At 42.0% G+C, this 20887-nt stretch overlaps 1 protein-coding gene across 1 annotated transcript in view; it reads right to left on the bottom strand.

Annotated features, from left to right (window-relative positions):
- Window positions 1–1354: 1354 nt before the first annotated feature.
- The window catches only part of BCL2 (BCL2 apoptosis regulator), a 95822-nt gene continuing 76289 nt past the window's right edge, over window positions 1355–20887 (bottom strand). The window contains exon 2 of the mRNA XM_052780632.1: window positions 1355–6160. Within this exon, the coding sequence (XP_052636592.1) occupies window positions 6026–6160 (135 nt within the window). The 3' untranslated portion in view covers window positions 1355–6025. The remainder of the gene's footprint in view (window positions 6161–20887) is intronic.

Genomic DNA, 20887 nt, shown 5'->3' with positions numbered 1-20887 from the left:
TAAATATTTAATAAGCTAGGAAGACAAAAGCAGGAGCTACAGGTACTACGGGACTGAGAGCCTGCTGCCAGAGAGGGACTGCCACGCACTGCCAGCAGTGCAGCTTCTGTGGAGACTTACAGTGCTTGAAACCATTCCTGTATATTTTGAGAAGGGAGCTTTCTGGTTTTGGCCCAGCAAAACTTGTTTTAAAAATGCTCCTACCTAATTTTCAGATAGCTGAAACCCACCTGAGTCATCAGGTCTAACGTTCGCTTTGTCTTTATCCAGACCTCTTCTGTTTGCCCCATCTGTTCACTGTGCTTGGTCCCAGCGGCAAGGTAGGCATTTAATCATGAGTGCTAATCTCTTAGCGTTTTTGCTAGAAAAAAGACAGTGCTAGGCTACCTTCCTCCAAGTCCTTTTCTTCTTTTTTGAGGCTCACAGAACAATGAGGGGGGTAAAGGCAGTACTTGCAGAACTGCAAATTTGCTTACCTTCTGCCTTGCGAAAGATTTAGAAACCTTGCTCTCTGCTGGACGGTTTAATCCCAGAGCCCAGAGTCTATTAGTTGTGTTCTGCTGCTTTTGCTTCTTCTTTCGGTTTGAGGCTGACTTCCTCCACCCTCTCTGTCTTCAGCGACACAGACAGTGGGGTAGATGTTTTGCACATGTCTGAATTATCCTTGAAAGGCATTAAACTACTAACTTCAGGCACTCACAATCCATGACAGCACAGCGCACACACTAGGCTGCAAAACCCACTCAAGAAGCTGGGTAAATCCTTAGGGCAGTTACTCATTACCTGAGCTCATTTAGCTATGTTCGACACGAACTAAAAAGCCGCAGAAGGTGTGTGGCAACAACTGCGATTTGAGGGTCAGTTAGTATGAGCCTTTAAGAAGAAAAATACCTAAGTAAGTACCTGCTGGAAACCAAGCATATCTGTAACAAAGCTTCAGCAGTAACAGAAATACCTCTTTTTCTCCTGTTGAAACTTGCTAATATGCTTTTCCAGCTCCTTTCTACATGGCTGAAAAGTAGTTTTAGCAAATAAATAGAAGCATCGTGCTGCACCTTCCACAAGACATCAGACGTATGGGACAGCAGAATGGGTGACACTGTCCTTGGGTCCCAAAGTGCGTGGTACACCTGTGGACTGTATTTCACACAGCAGCAGTTTACCAAACCTGGGTTATTGCATTTCAATGCACAGACGTCTTTGAGGAAGGCTGGCAAATACTGGCCAATATTGAGCAGAACATCTCAACAGAACTATCAGGAAGGAAACATTATGTTTCATTTATGGGATTACACTCAAAATGTTTGAGTAGGTTTTTATCAACAAATCCTAAACAATGCAAATGCAAAACAAGTAACTCACAGTGTGCTTTATTATTTTTTCACAATATTAACTAGACAGACATGGAAAGTTTAATGGCAGCATGTTCTTACAACGTTTTAAAGACGAAGAACAACATAATCATATTAAATGATGATAAACTGACAAACTACATTACCATACATACATCATCCAAAGGTACTGGATAAACAATATCTGCTTATGTACATTTATGCTGGTGATAATTAAAATTCAAATATTCAGAGGAAAAAGAAAAAATATGCTATTTAAATTATAAAAATATACAGTTTTTATGTGGAATTCTTAATGCTGTATAACTTTTTGGAAAAGATTTCATTATGTGACGAAGCTGCATTAACTTAGTATAGGAGTGTGATTTAAACCAAATACAGATTAAACTAGCTCTTTCGTCTTCCTTCTATTTAGCCTTGTTTAGCCTTGTTTGAAAGAGAGATAGGAATGAAAATCAAAGCTGGGCTTTTGTAATGAGAAAGAATTTTGATACTCATAAATCAAAAGTTGTTTAATTTTTCATATAGTACTGAGCCATAAACTCATAATACAAATGAATCATCTTGCTAGCTTGTTTAAAGAGAGAGAGAGGAAAAAAAAGATAGGCTTTAACATGCTACTTCACTATACTTTTAATCAATAGGACTTCTAGGTTTGTGAAGTGGAGTGCAGATACACAGCTAAGCACAGTGTCATGCTTCAGGGTCAAAGCATGCAGTCCTTACATATAGCTGACTCCCACTGCCTCAGCTGGGGAGACTGCATGCATGCAAGGATTGGGGGTACTGGGTCTGTATTCTTCGAACTGCATCACCTTTGTGTCTCCTTTGCACACCTGGTTTCAGAGAAACATTGTTTCTTCATAATTGTTCCTTATTAGTGCAACCCTACTCAGGCTGTGTAATCCCCAATCACAATAGCAAATCGAACCTTTCTAGCGATTGGGTAATTTTATAATAATTTACAAATAATTTTGTAATTGAAAATTTTTAGTAATTATAGTCATGTAGTGCACACATTTGTATCTGGTTTTAGTTAAAAGTGGTTTTCAGACCATCTTGGGTGAACTCCTGCATCATATGAAACTCAAGATTTTCTTACATACCAATGTCATTCTCCATATCTTCCAGCCTCCTTCCTTATCTGTATATTCTCTGTTACCTGGACAGCCCCATTACTCCTTCGGTGGATCCAGTGCTTGTTCTATTAAGAAATGTCATCTGTTTCAGCTCTGATTTCAGAATACTTAAATTGCAGAATTTTTTTCTTGTTTTTCCATCCGTTCCTAAGTTGCTGATCTATAACAGATCTTAGGTGATCTTACAGGGTTTTTTTTTTCAGAAGCAAAATATTTTCCTTCGTTATTTTCTTAATAAATGGAGAGAAAAAGAATTAATGACAGATAAACTGAATACAGCAAAATCAAGTATTTCTCTTAAATTCCTATGGATTTGCTGTTTTGCAAAAGACTGCCTTCAGAATTAACAATGTTTTATAGTGAAGAATAATTGTGGGGTCTTCATAATCTTTTACTCTGCCCTTACATCATCGTTTTTCAAGGGAAAGGATGAGAGATGAACAAATTCCAGGTAACAGTCATCTTTAACCAAGGAGATATTTCAGTGATCTCTTTGTTTCCCTCCACTTCTTGACCTCTTCCTTTGTTGTCCTCTGATCTTCCACACCTAACCAACTTCAGAAGTGTCCCTCTTTTTTTATTTTTCGCCTTTACAACTTGGATATGTTGGGAGTGGTCAGCTGTGTGTGCATACATAGTGACAGCGGATGGATTTTCACTGAAGCATAGTCTTGGAGCATGGAAGTCTATAAGGCATTTTGTGGGAAAAAAATCTTATGTGAAAGTGTAATGAAGAATAGGAAAGACAGGAATTATTGCAAAAGAAATGCAGGAGTGAGAGGAGAGGATTTTATTAAAGAAGTTCAAGCTTTTATATACATTCAATGTTTCTAATATGTTTCTTAATAAATGTATTATCAACTATCATTATACCTAATGCAGCCACAATACTGTACTATTCTGCAGTCAGGATGGGAAAAATCCATTAGCTCTTTAATAAAATAAAATCATCAACAGTCATCATGACTCTTCTTTTTGCCTGGTACTAACTAATACACTGGGAAGTCCAGTGAGTAGACACAACAGAACACAAAATCCTCAGTATTTATTTAAATGTGTATCATGTGTCGTCTTCATATTATCTCTAAAGCAGCTTTAAAAAACTTTTGCTGTTGGAAGGTATGAAAAAATAAAACCCATTCAAATTATCCTGGTAGTATAGCAGCACTGGAATTGATAGTTACTCTTTTACTACTTTTGACAATGTAAACCTTTAATAAAATAAACAATATTGAAACAATTTGAGGTCTAATAGTTCATGAACTTTAATGGGCGTATGGGCACAAATTGAAATGAGGACTAGATTGTGAAATGAAACATTAGCTCAATACCAGCCAATTCCAGTTGTGAAATTGGCTGCAGACAAATTCAACTTGGAAGCTGAAAAAACCAAAGCCCACACTCAATCCACAATATTAGGTTGCTCCCATTTCAGATATTTTTCATACGAACCCTACACGAGCATGCCCACTTCTGACAGAAGCGCTCTGAAAACATTGCAGGTGCTTTTTGTTTGATGGTGGGATTTTTCATTTTTCTTTAATCAAGCATAGTTCACATTTTTGTGTTCTTAGAAACATTTCCTTTCTATGTTTCTATAAAATCAAAAGTAATTTCAAATTTGAAATGTAAGCTCTCGCCATCTTTGCTTATACAAAGTGTAGGTGCCACGACTAAATAGCAGTAAAAATGCTGAGATGTACAACTCTTTAAAAACAAACAAACAAACAAAAAAGCAGCTTTGAAGACACATCAACTACAGCCTTAACATTGAACATATTACATTCCCAAGTTAATGGAGATATTTTGCATATAATGCCACAAAGTTATTCGACTGAAATCTTGAGGTTGAACCTACAGTTTATTCACTGTATTTTTTTTCACCCTTAGAGCACTTATGTATTGTATGGTACATTTTATCCAGAGCTTTGCAACCTTTTCTTTTTATGTCTGGACGTCCATTTACCCACAAATCCCAGATTTCAAAAGTTTTATAGAAAAAATAGGAGCGCTTGACTTAAACATTTGAAGCTGGACATTTCCATGCCCCGAAGCAGTCCATGGGACACGCTTCAGACTCTTCGGCTTCGTCGGGACTCCTGGCCCCCTCCGAGCGCACGGAAAGCCCCGCTTTAAGATGCATTGACACATCTGGTTTCAGAACACAGGTCTGTTTATAAAACTGTATACCGAGCATTCTGCATTAATTTTACTTGAGTTGCATTTTGTAACATGAGCAAATGACTTCAGCCCCCCCCCCCTTTTCCTCCACCCTATTTTCGCTTGAAATGACAGTAGGCACCTGCGCAATTGAGGTGTCAGAGTCTCTGTCCAGAGAGAGGATTTGGAGTTTCTTCATCATCTTTTCTTCTGTAGACAGTCTTAGGAAATTATTAGCATGAAACAATTTTGAGGGTGAGGGGCAGGAGGATAAAGCTCACTTTCTTTTCCTGTTATGAAAATGAACTTGATTTTGGTGTCCAGTTTGATAAACAAGGATAGGCAGAGCTAATCTGTAACTCGGCTGAGGTCTGCTTCTTGCCAAATAAAATTAAGATCTTTTTCAACTTTCGGGGATTTAGAGACCGCATCTAATTGGTTTCAAACCCCTGGAGGAACTCAGTAAGTAAACAGGATTAGTTGCAGATATGAGCCCACTAAAGTGGGACACAGGTCAGGTCTTCAGACTCCAGCTCTGCTCTGTTGAAGCAGGCACTTAAGGTCTCCTGATGTTTCTGTGTCAGTAGCCGCAAAAAACGTTTTACCGCTGAGAAAATCATTGGAACGGCAATTTCCTGCAAGCCCCAAAGATTTAACTTCACACTTGTATTAAAAAAAAGTATTTGAGTTGACACGTATTAGGGTATTGTGATTATGACATGATGGCACAACTGGTAACTTGAAAACGCACGTTCACAAGGCATAGGCAATCATATTTCCAACTGTTCTCCTGTAGGGATAGCCAAGTGTCCTTCAGGAAACTGCTATCTTGACTCCACGTATGTACCATGTTGAATCGTTTACTCTGTAAGTTCTTGCCAGCAGGACAGGGTGAGAACTTTGTTCACGCTGACCTTGTCTTTCAGATCCCTCCCAGCCATCCAGAAAATGCAAAGAAAATCAACACAATTACGCAGCCTTTAGCAGCTCAAGTGACTGCCCTTGTGAGTGTAAGCAGGTAGGTCTTTGTCAGTATATTTGCTCTTCAGAGATAAAATTATCCAGCCAGCTGCATTAATTAAAAAAAGAACCTAAAAGACTTTGGGGCTCATTAAACTTAAGAATAACAACATGATGTGATGACAGATACAACTTGCAGAGTTTCTGAAAATAGCAGGTTAAAATGTAAATATCTTTTAATAAATAATTTTCCTGCAATGTAAAAATAAATGATATTTCCTTTGGCAGTAATAGCTGATTTAATCTTTAGCTGGGAAGTTGTTTTGCTCATAAAATATCATTGTGCTACAGAAAAAAAAAATATTATTTTGTTGTTTTGAAAGACTTTTGTAATCCACGATAAACTGGGTGACTCTACTTATGTCCAAGATAAGCGCCAAGAGTGATGCAAGCTCCCACCAGAACCAGACTCAGGATAGTCTTCAGAGAGATCCAGGAGAAATCGAACAAAGGCCTCATACTGTTGCCATACAACTCCACGAAGGCATCCTAGAAAGGGAAATAACAGAATATCAGAATTGCAGTAACTTTTTCAGAGAGGGAGGGCAACTTCTTCACGCTCAATAGTCATCCAGCAATTACGCTGGCACAAAAAACCCACACAAACCTATTAAAATAGTGATTTGGGAGCTATGTTTTTGTGCAGTGCTTAGCACAAAGTTCTCTTGCCTATTTCTTTACAAATATTGCTGTAATTACTTATGGTTGTGACTTCTGCTTTAACCATGTCCAGTCCAACAGAAAATATAGGAGCAGCATTGTTAAATACGAGTACCACCATTTTGACTCCAGAATGTTGTATATACAAACATACACAAAGGAGGTAAATGCACCTTCATTCTCCAAACCTTTCATTTCCACTGGACATGGGGTATCTATATTGCTGGTCAGCTTCACTGAAAATAAGGCAGTATTTATTTGGTTCCTTTGGGATGGGTTCAGAAGACTATGTGTAGTAGCCACAGATGTTTCTTTGATACGAACTGAAGCTGTTAGGGTTGTGTTACACCTCTGACGGTCTTTCCCAACTGCCACCAAAAGGGGTGACACCTTGGTCCTGCACTCCTGCTAACCATCCCTTGGATGCGGCAGCGGTCTGGCTGTAGGGTCCGTTGGGCCAACAGACTGACCTGACAGCCCTGCCCAAAAAAAGAGCTGTCTTGTCAGTCTGACTTGCCCCCCAGCCTACAGCCAAGACATTCAGCTAGAGGAAGAGGAGGGGGAGCGTACAGTGATACCACGTCTCACGGCCGCCCACAAGTCACCCGGCGTGAGGTGCAGGGGGAGTCCTCTCCCTCAGCCCAGCCCAAACCACCCTGGGTTTCTCCTTCGAGCTGCAGTCCTCCATGTGTGGCGAGATGTTTAGTAAAGCTGCTCTGGGAAACTCTGGAGGGGTGTGTAGGCATCGAATGGAAAGGCTGCTTAGGTAGCAGAGAGAAAGTTTTTGTGGCTCATAAATACAATGGGATTTGACTGGGCTAGTGACCAGATTGGTGATACTCTGCACGTAACGCCTTTCTTGCAGGCTGCAGCTCCTAACAAACATGAAGCTTCAGAGCATTCCTGAGAGACAGACAAATCATACCGTATGGCATGAAGGCAGTAAATAGCGAAGCTGAATGACTTTAAAAATGTGACAAAACTGATAGCATCATTCAGGGCAACTCTTTTATTGTGCAGCCAATCAAGGTCTGTTCCCAAACTACTGAGAGAAACCCATGAAATAGCTATCTAATGTGGGGGTTTCTGTCTCTACCTTTATTACTCTAGACTTCCCATTTTTGGTAGAAGTTAACGTTCTCTATTTATGTTAGAGTGCCCTTAGCTGTTTTGTAATGTTACTATGCTAGGAGGTAACCTGCCTTCTAAAAATGCATATATGTTATGGTTTACAGAAGGAATTAAGGAATTAAAGGGAAAGGTCCCTGGTATTAATATGAACCTTCCAGCCAAGTTAATTTTCCGTAAATTAGGTAGTTAAATTAGCCTCCATCATTAGCCACCTCTATTGTCAGCATAAGAGCGTTTGTGGTTTTACCACAAGAGGGCGTGTAAGGTTTTTTAATATTTTGCCATTTTGACTCCTGTTCATTAGACACTGAGTGAGATTCAAATAAATGATAGGTATGTACTTCCAATATATGTTATTACATTAAGTAATATTGGTGCATGTTGTACGTAAGAGTGGGTGTCAGTAGGTAAGAGTCAGTAACAGAATAGCTATAGTCTTTGGCCAACAGATTGACCTGAAAACACATCTGCCTCCTCCTATTTCCCCATGCTTGTTCCTCCAGGCAATCATTTTCAAACTTGAGTTTCCAAAGGTATATTCTTAAGTGAAAGCAGCTTAACCTTTGGGGGTAATGTTTTAATGCAAACTCTTCATTCAAGAGAAAATTTGGCAACTTTTGCTTAGCTGCCTGGTTTTTGCAATAGACATTTGCAAACTCTGGCCTTAATATTCTGCTGTGCTGTTGCAGAGCTGAAAAAGCACACTCAGTTTGCTGTGCAGCTCTTTGGAAAGCTGCTTTTATTTCTCCTTAAGGCTATGAAGTAACACAATATCCTAAAATGTTACAGACTGGGCTAAATCCTGTTGTCGCCAGTGCAGACTCACTGACTTCCACGGGAGCTTTGTCTGTATAGGGAGTCCAAGATCAGGCCTTATAAAAATACAACAAGGGTAAAGTTCAACACTTGGTGATATTATTATGGGTGGAAAAGAGAGGAAATGAAAAAAAAAAAAAACCAACATGGAAATGCAAGTCATGTGAAAACATTTTAACGTTAAGATTTTCATGGTTTCTTTCTGTGGGGAAGGTCTCACTTCTGTATATTCATGACAGCCGATGCATACACAGTATCAATATCAAAATGAGCATATTTTGTGCCTCCCTTCTATCCCAGTTTAGGAACATTCCTCCCAGTTTGTCTGGGAGAACATTTCTAATGATTTGATAGAGCTCCTTGTATTGAGTATGAAGATGGACGGAGGGTTACAGTAAAACTTGAAGACAAGGCAAAAGTATGGCCTAACCTATGGCTCAAAAGAGGAATGTTAACAAAAAATGTGCAGCATTCAGTACTTTTTCGTCCAAGATTATTACAACAATAACATGAACCCAACCTAATGGTGTCTGCACTATATATTACAAGTAGCTCTTTATGATCGTTCCCCCTCCCCTTCTCAAACATCCTGATTAGGCCTATTTCCGAAGCTTGTTTGAACAGCCTGTCACTATTTGTTTAAGTTTCAAACCTGTTTTAAATAAACACATGTTCATTTTATGTACTAAAACAAGGAGAGGGAGCGAGGGAAGTATGACTCGTTGCTGAAAACTATTTTAGCACACAGAGAACCCTAAACAGAATCTCAACTGTTTCACAAGGTTTGTCTCCTTCTGTAAACCCATGTATTTGTCACTGGATTTTTGTCACCTAAACCGGTCTGTTTAAAATAAGAGAATCTCTGCTAAAACAAATAAGATTAGGAAAATTTCTTGAAACACTTGATGTCCTCTGAAAAGCACTCTTCATAATGAAAGCAAGGGTCCCCTTGGCAAATAGACTGAGGCAAGTTCTGGCTTGGTCAACCTTTCTGGAAGTCTTACACAATTTGAAAGAAAATGGTTGCAGGCCTTGCTTTTAAGACCTACCTATTCAAAATTTAATGGAAAGTTATATCGTGGATGTAAAATTATATCAGGGCAGTTAAAAATTCTATAGAAAAGAACTCTTCATTGAGCTCTGTAAGTTTTTAAAAAGTAATTTCTTAAGAAGCTTTTATTAAGTCGAATGAGTCCATTGCTGGTTTACTATGCCACTCGATGTTGACTGTTTCTGTGAAGCAAGGGACGTGAGGAAAGGAAAGATGCTCTGCCTCGGCTCCTCTTAGCACCAGAGATACCTGCCTCACCTACCTGGGCTTGATTGGCAGGCCAGGAAGATTGCCCCAAGGGCACCTCTCGCTGCCTTCTCGCCTGTTGAACTGTATGCAGGGAGGACATACTGTGCTCCTGGCTGGAGTTCCTGGGATTTGCAGGGAGCCCAGGGCAAAAGCGGAGTTTGTCACCCTCGGAGGATTAGGAGGCGTGTTTCTGAGTCAGGGCAGTCTCAAAACAAAGCATCCAGATCACACTACCCCACTCTTCCGCTGGCCCAAATTTGGCGTTTCTGATCCAAGAAACAAATGTCATCTTTAATTACACAGGCATTCTTTGCTTGCGCATCGAGCCGAGTTTGTTCAGTCTCGGTCCCTTTGCAACTCAGCCTTCACCTCTGCTTCAGAGGCGAGGCACAGCTTCTCGGCCACAGAGAAGTACACACTTCCCGTAGGCTGAGCCCAGTGAGGCATTACGGATCTGACGGCTCCTTACTGAAAATACAGAGGGAGAAGGCAGTTTCAGCCTGGCATTTCTGACTGAGGGGGCAGTGGGGAGAGCAAACACAAGGAAGTAAAGGCTTCCTTTTTCTACCTGAATCAAACAGCTGGTGAGGAAGTGACTTTATTTCCCTCGTTATCATTGGGTTGGCAGGATATCCTCTTGAGCCACATTGTATTGAATGAAGAGCCAGCGAGACTTCCATTTTACTGAACGGGAATTACCTTGCGGCTATTTTACGCTGCCCTCTCCGTGACTCCAAAACAAACAAACAAACACACAAACACTAGCTCTGGGCTTTTGAAGAAACTTGCACAGGTCTGAACAAGACACCTTTGCCACCTGGTACGGGGCAGGAGAGGGAATGGCATAAGCTCCAATGCCAAGGTTTAGCAGCTGAATGACTTTTCCCTCACCCCTGCCTCCACACGAATGACACAAATGCTCGTAAAAGCTTTCGTTCCCAAATGGTAACTCATTTCAGAAAGAGTTTGGGGAGGGAGTGGACAGAGCTGGTTAAACCGTCCCATGTTTTCTATGCAGTGAAACCTCATTAAAATGTCATCTTGAAGCTAACGAGAAAAGTTCTTGGAACACAAAACATAGACAAATCTGTAGCTGTTCTTTTCCCAAAGAGTTTATGGGTCTTCTATGCAAGCCTAAGTCATGAGGACATGTAAATAAGGGCAGCTCAGACCTTGGCTGTGTTGTGCCGAGGTGTGGTGTTTCACGAGGTCGGTATCTTTAGAGAGGCCGGTATCTTTTTACGCCTGGGAGTGCCAAAACGCTGGCAGTCCAGCCAGGTGCAGTTACTGAATTACAATGGGAAGGAAAAGAAGGTGTCACCACACAAGCCCTGCTGACCATGGGCAGAGAACCTGCCTGGGGAGTGGCTTCAGCTCACCGAAGTCTGTGTGAACTGAAATCAGTGGAAATGCTATTTGCATAAGGCTGACTAAATGTGGCACTCAGATGGAGACATCTAAGGAGCAAGGACTAATCGTGGCTAGGTTTGCTCATGAAAACTGATGCATACGCTTAGAAATACATAAATGTGAGTGGTTATAGTAACGGGGATGGCTATTCCTCCCGTCCACGCTCCCAGAGAGTGACCCTGCTGGCAGGCAGATTTCCTCTGGACCTCTGTGAGATGAAGGACAAGCCCAGGCTTTGGGGAATGGTCAAGCCATCTCTTTAAGCACAGGATTTGCAAGGTGTTGATCATTCAGCTTGCATGGAAACCCATGCCGTGTTCAGACTGGGCTGCATTCTTGTTAAACCAAGTCAGCATGAGAAATGTTTCAGTAATTTAGTCTTGGCGTCTCTACTTAATTCAGTTAGACGTGGCTCTGCAATATGCAAAAGCCCAGACCTAGTGGAGGCTGCCTTGTTTTCTTATTCCTGGAAAGGCCCACAATAAAATGAGGTACTTCTGGCACCAGCACAACAGCTGTAATGTCACTACAGCCGCTAGCTGGTGGTATTTAATGGGTGCCACTTTTGAGGGAGCAATATTACCATTAACGAGAGAAAGAAGGCAAGAAGGCCTTCTGGACAAAATCCTCAATGGTCAAACCTGCTCTACTACTACTTCACAATTTTCTGTTCGGATCTTTTGTGCGTTGATAATCCTATTCAACTAATTTGCTGTTTGTTTGCATCAATATTTAGCAGTCTTAGTTTTATTTTCCAAAGGTACCCTACTTAAGTAGAGTGCTAGAAGCTGTGTGTAACTCATACCTAGAAAACAAATGTGTGCCTGCACATAGTTTCATGAATCTCAGTTGCACCGAGAACTGTTCAGTATAGGCCACCTTCTCCTCCTTCTACTCAAATTTATCAAACCCGTTCTAGAGAGTTTACATTCACATACAACAGTAAACTTAGCAAACACCCATTTATGGATTTGTGGATCACTTTGGAGGAGAGAACAAGTGTCACAGAGTTGCTGGAGGGACTCATCTCAGCCCATAACATCGCTCTTACACCTGCATCCTCTGAAAAGAAGCTAGATGCATTAGGACCCCTGTCAAATCTTCAGAATGACTTTAAAATTAAAATAATGACAAAACGGGTCTGAATGACAACGCAGGCCTGTTTCTCTCAAAATCTTGTCTAGATTCTCCATCTTGCTCGTAACTTACTTTCAGTATGAGTGCCCTTACATGGGAAATAGCCTACCTAGTTTGAAAGCCCAAATCTGAAGATGTGGCTGCAGCGGGTACGTTGGTAGCAGAGGGAAATGTGAACACATCCCCCGTTACGTTCCCTGCCTGCTCCAGCTGCCCGGGGCCGCTCTCGGGCCGCCGCAAAAGAGTTAAATCACGTAACTGCCTGAGAAATGGGAACCGAAAGTAGCTGCTTGTAGAAATGCTCAAAGTGCTGTGGCACAGCGTCTGTCATCGAGGCCACGGAGGGTTTTATTTAACAAGCGCGTCCAGCTGTGCTGGGCTCGAGGAGCAGGTATTAGCGGAGGTAGAGAGGGGAAAGCAAGACAGCTAGGCTGTCAGTCTGGTGAGGAGGGCCTGGCCCAGGGCAGCCTCGGCCAGAAAAGGTAAAGTGCACATGTGAACGAGAAGGGTGAAATCGAACCGGTCTGAGCAGGTTGTCCCATCGGCTGAGCCACGAGGGACCAGTCACGCATTTTTCTGCTTCTTGTTTTAACATCCCTCAGGGAAACACTCCATCCCGTGTTTGTTGTCTCAACACTGAGTTCTGGTCCAAATCCCTTTGGCTTGACTAACTTGCGCTCGGCATTGAGCAAGAGTAGCGCGGAGCTGGAGCGGTGGCCTTGGCGCTCCTCGCGTCCCTTGGCGTTCCAGCGGTACCAGCTCACGCAGAGCCACCGGCACCTTCTGCAGAAGTGCTACCCGTTCCTCACGTGACCTGAAGCAGGCTCTCGTTTTTTTTCTAAATCTTGTGACAATCAACTGATTTACAGGAGGAACAAGACAACACTTCTAACCTTATGATAAAGTAACCTCCCGACAAATCTGCAATTTAATGAATAAGCGCAAAAAAAGCTTATGCTGTAGACTTCAGTGAACAGTTACACCTCTACCAGCAGCCACCTGGAAAATATGAATTTGCGCATGTGTTTTCTTTGGCAGCCTACACCTCATTAGCAGCCCAGACCATTTCTGCTCACCTGTAAAAAGCCTTATTTGAGGCAGAGAAGCAGCAGCATTTTTTGGTCATTGCTTTCTCTTGCCATTTCCTAAGTCAGCCCCAGGGTACTGTGTGTCAGGGTTAGCTGCAGGGGAGGCAGACATGTCCTGGCTGTCAGGCAGCCTGATGGAGCAACCTGCAAGTGCCCCTCTTCCCACACGAGAGTGGAGGCCTCGCGGTGGCTTGCTCCATGTTTTCATCATTTCACAGCGAAGTGATAATGGGAAATTAAAATAAGGGGAAGTTCCTGGTCCGCATCTGCTCGGAAAAGATTGTCTGTGGTCCAGGTGCCTCCCCTCCACTCCTCCGTCTTGTCCTTTCTATCCTGTTCACCACATGCGCAAAAGCACACGACCTGGGAGACAAATGGAGGGTGAGGGAGCAGGGAAAGCAATGAGGAGAGTCTGCGTAGACAGAGGCAAGTGGGAATTTAGACAAAATGAACTGTCTAAATAGGACAGGTGAAAACTGCCTGTGGCCACGATGAGCAGAATCCTACTTTTAAGTCAAGATAGCTTTATGAGGTGCCTTGTGCTATGGGGCGAGGGCTCATAGGTTAGGGTTGGCTAGTAAATCTTGAATTTTTGGGTTCATCCAGAAAGTCTTTTGGCAAGTGTTATCAGGTAAGAGCTAACAGGGACGGGACCGTATGAAAAAAAAGGAAGAGTCAGAGTGTAAGAATACAATTCACAGACAGACTGAAGGATTTTGTTTTGTTATTCAAGCCAGCTCAAATTCATTTGCATACACAGTTGTAATCCATTAACTATGACCATTAGATTTATTCAAATGCCACAAAGCAAAACGAAAATATGAAGACTTACTTAATAAAATGCAAACCCCTCTGCCCCTCCACCTCCAAAACCAACACCAAAACGAACAACAGGCATCCTACAGGAGAACTGGGATCCTCCTCCCATCCAAAAGCAAGTACCACTGCGATGTTTAAAACCGACACACCTCCTACCCATAAGTATACTTTAATTCCTCTGTAAAAAGAAATAATGTCTTGTTGATACAAGAACGGAAACAAATTCTGTGTGTTTCCTTCTGGCAGGAAGCTTTAAAACTGAAAAAATGTTAAGAGACTAGTAGCAGGAGAAAAAGGGTTATTCTGTACTTCAGGGGCTTTGCTGGTGTCACTGTTCTGGCCAAATCTCTCGATGGAGACACGGCTTATACCAGTTGAAGGAGTCTGCCAGCATGGTTGAAGTACCTCTGAAACAATGTGAGTTATACTGGCAAAAGGAGTCCTCTATTTGGTGTAAGTCTATGTAAGTCTACATAGTGGGGAAGGGAATCATGCCAAAATAGTTATCTTTGTAGGCTAGGGATGTGATTTTTTCCCCATGAGATAGTTATGCTGGCCAGACTTTGTCATGTAGACCCTAGGAACTTTTATTTGCAAAATAAGACTGTAATTTATTTTAACCAGATGTTCAGCACTGATCTGTGTCTGTGCATTCACAGTGCACTCCAAGTAATTTTTACTGTGAAAGACATACACCTTGGACACCGGTTTAAAAACATAATGCTGAAACTTTCAGGTTGTGCTGCGCTTATCTTTCCTTTTGGTGGTGATATGTAGTTCACAATGAAGTAAGCTGGTGTTCTGGGTATTGAGTTTTGCTCCTAGCAATCGGATCCTCTACAGGTCCTGTAAAGCAGAAGGCTCAGCTCTCCTGTCTATCAGACATTCACATCAATCGCTGGAGCAAGTCATGCAGTTCCTTACAACCTAATGGTTCCTGGGAGTGTAGGGTGAGAGCTGAGGTGACCTAGGATCTCTCTTTTTCGGTAAAGAGCAGGAGGTACGACTGCCAGTCCTTTGAAAAACAAATCCCTCTTTGTTTTCTTTCATGCCTGGTGTTCCTGAGAGGAGGCAGGGGCTGGTTCTGCTACAGGACAATGATCATCAGAGTGGTCACATAGCTGTCACTGGAGCCTGAAGTACCTACCACTATCAACAAGTTAACATACACATCCTTGGGAACAGCTGAAATACAGCTTAGCCTGCATTCCTATGGCCAGTCATTCAAAACAGAAACTAAAGGATTTGGTTAACTGCTGTGCTTTTTTTTTTTTTTTAATAAGCCTGCATGTCCTTGCAGATCATTCACAAAGGGCTGAGCATTTATATTTCCTGTTGACATCCTTTGAAAGGGAGAATGCCAATGGAAATTGGATCTTTTAATGAACAATTTCTGTGGACAGCAAGTCAGATGAAAATTCATGAAGGATTTAAATCTATCATTGTGACCTTGAACTAACAGCATGAGGAAGGAGAAGGCCGTTAACTTAGGCAGGAAAGACTGGTAATTACTTCATGTGTTGGTGTTTCCAAGTGAGTAGAAATTTCATGCAAAAATTCAGATACTCAAATAAGAGAATAAAAAACAAACTCGGGAATATCAGCCAAGAAAAAAATAAATGCATTACCTATGAAATCAGTCTTGAAAGCGTTCCCACTTTCTAAAATAAATAAGATTGGAAACTGCAGATCAAAATTGATATAAGGTCCTCAACTTCATAAGTTACTTTTCTTAATACTTCTAAGTGCAGGTGGGTCCACAGAGCAGAGTGCAGTTCTATGGAGAGGAAGAGAGCGCTGACCTTGCACTGACCAAGCAGAGGCAGGTGTAGGGGTGCAAGCCCTATAGGTATATTAGAATCATGCTCCAGGTGGGCTAACTATTCCTGCTGTGAAACTAGTGCAATCACTGTTTCAAGGCAGCTCCAGTATCGCTGTGCAGCACTGAGCTGTGCCGCGTAGATGCGCCCTGAGGCACTACCAGAGAAAAAATGATGGATCCTGCTGCGCACAGAGTCTCTTACGGCACCGCCTTCCCCGTATGGCAACGTGCGCTGAGGCTCTTGTGCCAGCAGCTGCTGCTGAAAGGCCAGTCTCTCTTGCCCAGTCACTTCAAAATAGCCTCAAGAATTTCATTAAAGCATTAATCTGCAATTAAAGAGCCACCCTTGCTTAAGAGCCAGAGGAAGTGATTACAAGAGCTGAGGGATTCACGTGTGGTAGAAGGAGAGGGATTAGATCTGGAAATAGCTACAGCAATCATCTAGAGGATGACCACAAATAAATCCTGCGTGCAACCACCTCCTGCTTCTGTCTCTCTTCGGGCGATGACCTGTGCTCATCTTGATGCTCTTTTCATTGGAGTTCTGTCATTGCTGTCAACGTGCTGCTTCTCCCCCAGATCTTCCATCACCGATATCTGCTGCTTCTACCCCTGAGTGGGAACGCACAAGGATGGTTTCCATCAGCTTTGCATCAATAGGGGCTTCCTGCCACAGGGGTAACTCAGCGGGCAATTTATGGCTGGAATCTCATGTATCAGTGACATAACCCACCCAGGAGCTGCCTTCAGAACCTCCTATAATTAACTGTTGCTGCTATAAGTTTAGACAAACCCAGGAAATCACATGCAAAATTCTGTCTGATTTGCTATCTAATCTTCTTCTATCTAGGTTCTTATACCACACACATTGCTGTGGTATCTGAGCATCTTGGTGCCTGGATGCAATTCAGTTAAACCCTTTTCAAGCTAGCAGTCTAAGCTGCAGTCCTGACACTTCTACACGCAGCCAACTGTTTTGCTGTGAGCAAACTGTGAAGAAGCTTCTTCAAAGGCTCCCTGAACGTACCAGCTTCTCTTGTCTTCCTTTCCCAGATAATGTAAGGTTGGGAAACTTGCCAAGCATCACGCTAAACTGAAAGAGACGTTCACATCGCAGCGAGTACAGAAGCCAAGAAAGCCCAGTCTGCCAGAATGTTATTGCAGCGTTCTCAAGAAGCTCACGGCATTAAGACTTCATTTTGTTGTATGCCTGTCTGTCTGTCTGTCTAGGAGATGCTCCACTGGAGGCCAGAAAGTCATTGCTTCCTCAATATTAAATACAAGCGTCTCAGTCAACTACAAACTATTTGTTAGCTTCAAACTTTGGAGTCAGTTTTCTTTCTTTTTCTTTTAAGATTGGAGGTGTTTGATCCTGTGGTTGCTGTCGCTTGAAACAGAACTTCTGCTTTCAAGAGGATGTTAGATATACCCTTTTCTGTTGACCATACAATCGAAGCAAGAACACAGACAGGGACCAGCAGTCAAAAAGGTGATGAAAAGAAGCTCTATTATTTCTGGACGAGAAATACTAGATATCGGTTTGATTGATTAAGCCCAAGTAAGGGAAGAGAAAAGTTCAGAACTTATCTACACTTTAACAGTAAAGAAGCAAACCTCCCCCAGGAGGAACTATTTATACTGATATCAAAGTGTATTCTGACTCATTAACTGAAATATGTTGTGCTGGTGGAAGACAGTTATATCAGCAAGATTTTGTCTACATAAGGGTTTCCACTAGTATAATTTATATCCATAAAAAAAGTCAGATGCATAACCAACATGGGCGTACAGTAGAGTGCAAACCAGACATGAAACATAGGGGAACATTTGCAGGCCAATGTTTTGGGCTATGTAATTTTTACAAATTTGTGATTTAAAAGTTCCTGTAAGTCTATAATGAGAGCAGTTAATATATATATATATATAAAAAAACAATCTAGAGAAACACAAGCATTAAGAAACTAAAAGAAAACCAAAGCCCCTTCCTTTTTTTGGCTATTTATTCCCACAGCTTTAGCCATAGAGTTGGGGGGCGGGGCAGGGAGGGGAAGAAGCTGAACTGAGCCTGTAATCACGGTATTAAGTTGATTTGACTATCAGAAAACTTTAATTTAAATGTTCCCCACGGGGTTTCTGGTATTTATTTCCTTATTTACTTCTTGAGCCTATTTAATACTTTGACCTGAAGGAAGAAGACTTTGCACAAGCAAGAGAATTAAAGGTTCAAATTAGTTAAAGATGAAACAAATCTATTGATTCATTAAAGCCCAGTGTTCTCAGTGTCACCAGCAATACTATCATACATTAAACTGTTAATATGCTTGAAGTGCAGAAAGAAGACCTTTTCAGCATAGGTTACAGATGGCTTTTGATTGGAAAAAATAAGCTGCTCCTTTGCATCCTTTTTGCCTAACGTTTTCTGTCCCATCCAAATGGCCTTCCTATGTATGTAACAACCATGGGAGGGTTTGTCTCTTCTCATGCCTGTCTGACCCTGTACCTTGGTTTTAGCCTAACTTTGTCATCTTTGCCCACTCCCAAATTGTACCTCTTAACTTGCACCCCTTTCATTCATTGGGTTTTTTTGCACGCTTTGTTTGCGTACTCGCTTTCTTTCTCATGTATGTTTCTTCAGGTATTCCTTGTGTGATTCCTTCTTTCGATGGCTGTGTAACCTTCCTTCCTTCATTACCTCTGTTTTCACTATTCATTTTCACGCACCCAGTACTACCTTGCACAGTTTCCGCAAAGCATTCGTGCATACACAAGTTACTCCTTTCCTTGCCGGTGTATTGCTTATTCCTGTCTATAGAGTTGAAGTTAGCAGAGACAAATACATGATTGTCATCGTGCCAGCTAATCGTGCTTGAGCTGTGGTCCCGGCAGGTTTTAACTGCAGCTGGCTGCCACAATGCTGAGTGCAGCCTAGGTGGATGTAATTGCCAAGTCACCATGGGCATTGTGCCAAGGGGACTCTTCGAGGTTGTGTTGTGACACAGTGGCAGCTTGCAGTGAAGACTAGCCCTGCCTAGTACTCGGTGAGACTCCAATACCCAGTTTGTGTCTTGAATAAACCTAAGTTGAGGTGGTGTTCCTCTAGAAGCAAGCAGGGTTGGGTAGGAGTGTTTGAAACACGGCTTAGTACAAACACCAGTTGTGCCTGGTTTGCTGTGAAGCCAACACAAAACCGTGCTCGGAAAGCAGCCCTGCTCAGCGAATCCTGATATGTGGAATGCACAGTGTGTCTATGCATTTTATCAAGAAGCTGGTAGCTGCTGAGCCAGACAAGAAGCCCTCTGAAGGCTTTCACACCCCCGGGAGGAGGAGCAGCTTGTAAAGCTGTATTTAGTACTTCATCTCTGGCCAATTTTTAAGGGTAGATTTAGGAGAAGAAAGATGAAGTTGCTCTTTGTTGAATTTCCTAGATACTAAAATACGTATTTATGTCACAGTTTTTAAAGAAAATGAAATAGCATCACCTCGAAGAGATGAAAGGTATGATCCATGACATAGGAGCGGCTATACTGAATTAGCCTTGTGGTCCACCTAGATGTTAAGACTTGGTGACTCAGCTACAATCAGTTTGTGATTAATACCTGAGTTAAGACTCGTTCCTTCCTTTTGCGTGTCACTTCTCCAAGATGCTGTCGTGTCAAGAAATCTCTCTTCTAACCTGTGTGCCTCCTGATGTATTTGGCCAAGCATAGGGGAGTAGCCAAAGTCCCTATTACCACAATTTTGTTAACAGTTCTTTTGAGTTCAACATTGCTCACTCTGTTTCCTTTTCTTAAGCTGGATATTAGCAAAAAAGACCTGCTAATGTCTTTACTTTCCAAAAGTTGTTAAAATGCCTTGGAATTTCTAGTTTAGCATTTATTTATCTGTCTTCAGAGATTCAGTTGCGTAGTCCTTCCCACTTAAAGTTCAGCTAAATAATGTTCATGTTATCCTTCTATACAGCGGTATCTCCTCTGCCTCTGTGGCCCAGCCTTTCTTTCCTGAACAGTTTGTAGGTAGATAATGATGTTGTTCCACTACATTTCCCTACCGCCCATTATTATTGAAATCATCCTCCATGGCAAAATACTCTGATTGTTCTTTTGCTTTTAAGCTTGTTACATTTGTCTAAATACTTACGCTTATTCAACTCCTTTTTCTGATACCTTCTCAGTTTTACTGAATTCCCATTTATGCGTTTACCAAAATTACGACTCTCCGATGGTCGTAATTGGCATTGTGTTCTCTGAATTCACAAGATGCTGCCATATATACAGATGTCTTTAATAGACGTATCTGACTAATATATTCCCCAGTTCCTCATAACTTCTGGCTTATTTGCAGGATCTACTTCTGTTCTGGTCCTCTCCCTTTTCTAGGCTCTCCTTTCCCCAGAAGGTTTCCTCGCTCTCTATCTAACAAACTAAAACGCCTTCTTGCACAGTCTTTTCTGGCCACGCTTGGAACTGGCATAGATCTCACTGTCTCATCAAGCTTGTGTACGAAACTGGGAACAACTGAGTCAAAGCCATTAGCCTTGTCTCGGACCCAGAGTTTTCTATCTAGCCAAATGATGTTAGTTCCCAGACAGTCTCTTACTTACTGGTAAGAAAAGCTCATCCAGTGTCACATGATATCCATTGTTTTGGCTGAAATAAATTAAGAAGCTTGCTGAGTTCATGTTCCTCACGACTGCGTTCGCGGGGACAACTGGGGGCGTTTGTCTCGCCAGTCTCATTCTGTCTGGTAGCAAAAGCCACCTTCAGTCACAAAGAATCGCATTTTCTGCCAGAGAAGGGTGATCAGACCCTCCGCTCTGTAGCCGAGCTTCTCTTCCTTCAGGAGACTGTCTTCTTAAAACAAAGCATTGGCCAGCTTGTGCCTAAGAGCCACCCTTCCCCTCCCAGACGACCTTTCAGCTTCTGAGCTTCCTCAATTTCTCACAGACACTTGTGGGATTTCAGAACATTTGAAAGTAAAGAAGCAGAAGCTTTGTAAAATCAAGGGTCCTTAACAGAAGGTAAGATATTTCAACC

This window comes from Harpia harpyja, chromosome 1, assembly GCF_026419915.1.
Source record: "Harpia harpyja isolate bHarHar1 chromosome 1, bHarHar1 primary haplotype, whole genome shotgun sequence".
NCBI lineage: Eukaryota > Metazoa > Chordata > Aves > Accipitriformes > Accipitridae > Harpia > Harpia harpyja.
The sequence above is the reverse complement of the archived record's forward strand: the minus strand, read 5'-3'. Positions and strand labels throughout refer to the sequence as shown.